We start from the raw sequence: 6,433 nt of genomic DNA on the forward strand, positions 1-6,433 counted from the left end.
ACCCTTTATGCCACCGTTGCATATCCCTTTTGGCGACGGTGTATCATTCCCCTTAGGATATGCAACGGTGGCATAAGGTGAATGATACACCGTCGCATATTGGGACAGACGAAGTCGAAGAGGGCCGTGCCATGGTCAGGGCGCCGTCAGACGAGATAAGCACGAGGTGGTAGTTGTCAACAAAGTTGTCATCGATGACATCCAAAGCGGCCATCGCAACGCACGCCTGCGACCCTGCGCGACCGCGGCCAACTTAATTTATTGCGACGGCCCACATCCGTAGAGACTAGAGACCAGTGTACGGCAAGTCCTCGAGGGAGAGAGTCTCACTCACCAGAGAGCACCCCACGCGACAATATGCGCCACACGGAGCAACGCGCTACGCGGAGTCCGTGGGCGGAGCTCCGCGGTCTATCACAACTCCACATATGCACAGCACTCGTTGTTGTGCAACCACAGTGACCCGGCTCGCGCGCATGCACACCGCACACGCGAGAGATTTCAAGAGAGACCGGCAGACCGCACACTCAGGGTCATGCGGGGACTGCAACGACTAAGGTCCATGCACAGGGCGCACCGGGCGAGAGGTGGGAGGAAGGCATCAGATGCCTGCCCATATGTCTGCTCCCGCCGGGCAGTCCCCCTCCCCTCTGGGAAGACCGTCTAAATGCGGTCCATCTCCGGGTTCTCAGGGGAGACCGCCGGCTGGTAGCCCACAGGGTCCGCGTTCTGGTACGCCCCCTTGTAGAGCATCCAGAGCAGGAACTGCCCCCGGTGGTTGCACACGGTGCCCGGGGCACACAGGAGGTACCCGCAGAAGAAGCAGCGCCAGAGGTTTGCTGCCTTGGTCACGTACATGCGGTCCTCCGGCGGCTTCGAATAAAACGAGTCGTCTGGGTAGGTCGGGTTGGATTCGCACAGGAAGCACAGATTCTTTGGGATGCAGCCGAGGTTGGTCCAGGTAGGCGTGCCTGAGGCAGCAGAGGGTGTCGAGAAAGTCGTCGTCAGCCACTCTTGCTAACTCACCAGGAACTCACTAAGTCTCCGACAGATCGCGCTGGATCTCTCTACGTACCTCCGCCGCACGGCAGCAATCCGGAGTGGTAGCCGCTCAGGATCAGCGCCTTTGAGATGTGGCCGTAGCCAATCTTGCGCATGAAGGGGTAGCAGCCCGCGTACTTGGTCTTGTTGGGGCTGAAGGGGCAGCATCCCATCATCGGCCAGACGAAAGGGGCGATCGACGCCGGCGAGTCGTCCTCCACCCACCTGTTCAAAATCAAACATCATATGGGGAGGGTGTTCGATCTCTCTCGAACGGCATGCCGTTAAGAGCACCGCTGCGCGTTGATCTTTCCCTCCTGCGGGAATTTGTCGGTGCCGAACGCGTCGTTGTCGATCAAGTTGTGGGCGATCACTTCGGCCGAATCCGGCGTGAAGGCGAGAATGGAGTCGAAAGTGATGAGCCGCACCTTGGCGTTGTACTCGACGGCGATTCGGACCGCGGCGATCTGAGCCTGGGCGCCGCCGAGGCTCCACCCCACGATCGTGATCTTCTTGTCGCCGTCCTTGAAGTGGCACTCCTCGAGCGCCTACAGTGAAGCGCGCCGGCATCATAGGCCGACAAATGATAAGCGGGACTTGCGCAATTGGCGAGCCGCCTCTGTCAGGCCCTTCATCGTGTCGGTGCTGGCAAACATCTTGTCGTTCGCCTAAGGGCGAGAGGTGCTCTGGCTAAGTCTGTGTGGGGGCGTGCGATGCGGGCGTGGGGTGTTTGTGGACACCTCGAGCTCGTGCGTGTAGACGCAGTACGTGTGTTCGTCGTTCGCCTTGTCCGTGACCTTCAGTTTGTCGGCCGTCCATTTGTCGTACCCAAAGCAGGGGCAGCAGCCCGGGGCACCGCAGATGCCGTCTTGGCAAAGAACTTGCCCGATGAGTCCATCCGGGCCCTCTGTCCCCGAGAATGAGAGGATGTACGAGCCGATCTCGCCCGCGAAGGGCACGCCCCCGATCTCGTACGGGTTTCCCACCTCGACGAGGAAGAATCGGTCGTCAAGCCAGTACTTGCACCCGTTCTCGAAGACGGAGCCCATCGCAAGGTACTTAGTGTCGCCCTATTAAGAATGAATCCGTTCGGGGTCCGGGCACTCTCGGTCTCTCGCACCGAACGGCCTGTCGTTGAGATGCACCGACGCGGGCGCGTTAGGCGACAGAGGGCTTCCGCCGTTTGCCTGGTCCACCTGCTTGAGCACGGGGACGAAGTCGACCTTGTTGTACTGGTACTTTAGCGGGCCACAAATCTTGTCTTGGCACTTGCCCAAGCACGTGTCGGGACGCTCGTAGTACGAGTTGTCCAACGTAAACGGGCCGTCCTTGTTCTTGTTTTTGTCCGGCACGCTTATGCTGAGCTTCGACTGGAGCATCCAGAAGGGGGCGTGCGAGCGGATGTCTTCATACAGGTCCTGCAGCGGCGGCTGGTTCGCTTTGCGCTGCTCCGCAACGTACGCCATGGATGGCTTCGGCGTATTGGGAGGGTACCTATTGGGAGGAGCGATGGGGTCGACACACACTGGGACCGGGGCCCCGATGGACCGAGGGCTGACGGACATCATGGCACGTGTGATGATGCGGCGGCGTAGAAAGATGCTCCTGCACAGGGAGAAACTCATCAGCTGCTACGCCCCGATTAGCACGCATGGGGTGTACATTGGCTCGTGCTAAGCATGATGAGGGCGGTGAGTCCAGAGGAAAGGAGGCGGTGGGACCCAAGCGAACGCTGGCGGGCGATCGCTGCGCCAGGCTGGCGGGCGATCGCTGCGCGGGCGCGCTAGCGTGAGGCCCAGGCTGGCCCCTTCGGGCGAACTGAGGCGATGGTGGCGCGGCGCGGCGGTGGGGCAGAGGAGCTCTCGAATCGCGGCGGCATGCCTTGGCAATCGAGTGTTGGTCCGCGGATGATTTGCCAAGCTGACCTCGGTTTCTTTTGAGAGCGCCTTCGTTGTTAATGGTACAAACCCAATGGACCTCTGCGAGCGGTCCTTCGCTGCAGTCGCACACACGCACACGCCACGCCGCACCGCGCGCCCGCCCACCGCCCCGCCCAGGCGGGAAAGAGGTGGGGAGATGGGACAGCGAAGGAGGAGCACGAGCACGTATGGGAGGGTTCAGTAATGCGCCACGCTGCCCGGCGTCTCTCACTTTCCGGGACAGCCCCGCCCTTGTGAGGCAGGAAAGTGACGGCTACCCCGTACGCGCCTGCCGCTCTACTCGTCGCCGACCGCCCATTCTCCCCTCCTCGCTCCCCCCTCGAATCTAGGGTACGATACTTGACCCCTCCCCTTGGCGCCTCGTGTTTTTCGTGCCAAACCAGCGCGATCTCGGCGGGGCGTCTGACAGCGCCTCTCGGAGGGGCATCATGGGTTCCCGGGGCCGCCCGACGGGGCGGGCCTCTTGCTGATGGACCCAGCCGAGGTGCCCAACCAGTTGGAGTCGCGCCGACGCGCTGCGGCGACCACCAGCCAGCTTTTCAGCGCGGTCGAGGACGGTGCGCCGAAAGAGTAGACAGTCTCCGGTCCATCCGGAATTTTGTCGTTTTAGTTAGCACTGCTGCTGCAGACAGGGCCCGCGTGACCCCTTGCCCTTCCCGGATCCAGCTCGCTGAGGCGTGGCGTCACCCCGCTGACCGCCCACAGGTGGCTGACGAAGCGCCACTCATCGCTGCTTTCGCGCGCCTGCTCCACAGAGGGCTCCTGCGGCTCTCCCTCGTCGCGTGACCGCCGCCGACAGCATCTGCTCGGTCGTGCCCGCCGGCGCGGAGCTGCGCCACGTCGAATTCTTCGGCGGCTCGACCGCCGGCGCGCCCATCCTCGCCTCCTGCGCGCCTCACACCCAGTATTTTCCTCGCGCGCGGCCGACAAAGTAGGCACACGACCACCTCCCTCCCACTCACCCCCCCCCACGATGCACAGCCCGTCCACTCTCGCCGGCAAGGCGCACGGAACGCCCAATTTGGGCTGGAAATGCCGCCGCCACGGGTTGGTGGTGCCCTCGGCAGCGGGGCAGCGCCACGCCGCGCAAACTTGCGCGACAAACTTGCGACCTCTGTCCCTCGTATTCACCCCAGATTTTGCCCTATCCAGGCTCACCCGGTACCGCGAGCGACGAGCCGCGCCAAGTTTGCTCCATTTCCGACAAGTTCATCCTGCCCGAACGCCGATCTTCGGCCGCCTGGAGGCCCAGGACGGGGCTCGGGACCGGCCAGGTGTGGATTCTCCACGGCGCTGCGGTGTATCTGCGCGCCCATGGCGCGTTCAGGGGTGTGCCTGAGGCGTGTAGACTGCGGGGCGCCGCGATAGCGCGGCGCCGACGGTTGTGTCGCGCACTGTCACACCCACGACACGGTCACAGTGTGTGTGCAGTGCGTCCACTCCGGCGACCGTGACGCCGTCGGCGCTCGCCTATACCGGCTAGTGTGGAGCTTTCAGTGTGGTTGCGTGTTGTACTAGTGATGCTGCACTAGGCGGCCCGTTTTTAGCAAAAACCAGATACCACATCGCGTGTGGTCGTCGAAAAACCGCATCTTCGCCCGTCTGGGACCTCTTCGTACGGCTCCAAAAACCGCTCCTTAACGACGGCTACGCGGCCCGGCGGTCGATCTGCGCCTTCTCAGCGGTGGAGGGGATGTGGGCGGTATGTGCGTACCGCGTGGTGTTGCGACGGTTTGACGAGTGCGACTCCCAGCGTCGACTTTTCGACCCCACGGAGCCTCTGCTGCTCCGGGGGGGGGGGTCTGCAGACCACCCGGCCGAACTTCAGAGTCGCGGTGCTCCTCAAATACCGCTCAAACGCCCACGATGTTGTGGAGGGGACATATGCTGATGATCCTGGCCCGATTGGTTCGCTCAGAAAGCTTCTGGGCGGTCGTTAAGGTTCGCTCCCCGCACACCGGCCCGGAAGTATGAATCGTACCCTAGACGAATGCTCCGGACCCCGACAAGCCGCCCGACGTTGAGCCTCTGCCCCGCACGCTCCCGCCCCTCTGCCCCTCACACACACCCAGGCCCGACATGCACATACAAGACAAACCCGGCGTCCTGCTCTCAAAAGAAAAAGAAAAAAGGGAATGAGGAGACCAGCGGGGGAGACTCCCCGCCTATGCAAGCCCCAGAGAGGGGCCGCCATCGCCGAAGCTGTGCCAAAGCATAACTCCAAAACCCGCAGCGGCCCAGGGGGCCTTGGGGGCAGCCTGCCGGACCGCCGCTGCACGGGGCTAGGCACCAGAAGATGAGTGGAATTGACGAATTGGGCCGTTGTCCGTGCCTCCCCTCTATACGTCAGAGTGGGACCTACGCCGCGCCGGGTAAGGGGCGCGCCCGGTCCTCGACGGAGCCGCGCGCCCCAAACGACCCAGGCGGCGAGTAGTCGTCCTCGTACCTTCGACATGTAGTTGCCCATAGTTAGCGCCCGCCCGCCCCCCCTCCGTCACTTCGCAAAAGAAAAAACAAAATAAAAACAAGCAAAAGAGAAAGCGAAGCTCGACAACGATTGCGTAAACGGCGTCACAAAGCCCGCCGGTTTTGATCGACAATCGTGAGATTGACCGCCGTCGACCAGAGAATTGACGGCAGCATGCAGACGATGTGCCAGCTTGCACGGCGCTCGCGCCGCGCCGGCTGGCTCATCGAGCGCGCTCTTTGGCGCCGTCCGGGCCACGCGCGGCGCCGCGCGTGCCTCGCGCCACTCGCCGCGGCAGGCACTACAGCGCCAAAGCCGCCTCGCAAACACCGCGCACAGCACCAGCATGCTGCCCACCAGGCAGCAGAGTGCTGCACCGGCGTGCAGCGGACGCTGCGGCGCTGCGGCGTCGCCTCCCCGCCTTGTCCACGGAGCAGACGAGCGGCGGCACGGCCTTCCACCAGCTGCAGGAGGTGCGCACTCCTCAAAGGAAGCACAGGATGCTCCCGCAGTTTACGCAGCTTTGTGCAGCGCAGCGCACGGGCCACGCCACACAAAGCCGACCCTCAGTCTGGCCAAAAGGCTGTCTGCGGAAGGCCTGGCAGCGCGTACTCGCCTCTCCGCGGCCATGCCCTCCGCCCGGGCGAGCGAGGAGCGGGGACACAACCATTTCTGGAATCGTGTGTCCCCGAAGGAAGTTCTTTTTTGATCTTGCCTCTCAGCGCGTCCACCCATACCGCGTTGGTGTCCAGTCCGAGCCTGGCTGTTCTTCACCTTTCTACCTACCTACCTAGCCTCTCTCGAGCCTGGCTGTTCTTCACCTTCCTACATACATGCAAACACACAGGCCCCAAATGACGTGTGAGTGTTAGGTTTGTTTGGTATTGCTAAAAATAGTTAGAGGCTGCGCAGGCCGTCCCGTTTGCTGTTTGAAACGCCTGTTGCGCTGCGCGCGCCCTGCCTTGGCGCTGCCGGGACTCTGTCT

The 6,433-nt window shown here is 62.8% G+C and overlaps 2 protein-coding genes across 2 annotated transcripts; both read right to left on the reverse strand.

The window, feature by feature from the left end:
* Positions 1 to 266: 266 nt before the first annotated feature.
* Positions 267 to 1,217, reverse strand: EMIHUDRAFT_425237 (hypothetical protein; the record flags this gene model as incomplete). The annotated part of the gene is made up of 2 exons (XM_005764653.1): positions 267 to 971; positions 1,076 to 1,217. 2 exons carry the CDS (start codon positions 1,215 to 1,217, stop codon positions 664 to 666), a joined length of 450 nt encoding a protein of 149 aa, XP_005764710.1. The 3' UTR covers positions 267 to 663.
* A 309-nt stretch (positions 1,218 to 1,526) lies between these two features.
* EMIHUDRAFT_425238 (hypothetical protein) lies at positions 1,527 to 2,641 on the reverse strand (the record flags this gene model as incomplete). Its single annotated transcript, XM_005764654.1, has 5 exons — positions 2,605 to 2,641; positions 2,187 to 2,535; positions 1,782 to 2,111; positions 1,659 to 1,709; positions 1,527 to 1,589 (listed from the first exon to the last, which is right to left on the reverse strand). Coding segments are annotated over exons 1-5 (798 nt in total), but the record flags the coding sequence as incomplete, so codon positions are not given.
* Positions 2,642 to 6,433: the final 3,792 nt, after the last annotated feature.

Source organism: Emiliania huxleyi (genome assembly GCF_000372725.1).
Source record: "Emiliania huxleyi CCMP1516 unplaced genomic scaffold EMIHUscaffold_584, whole genome shotgun sequence".
NCBI classification, from domain to species: Eukaryota; Haptophyta; order Isochrysidales; family Noelaerhabdaceae; genus Emiliania; species Emiliania huxleyi.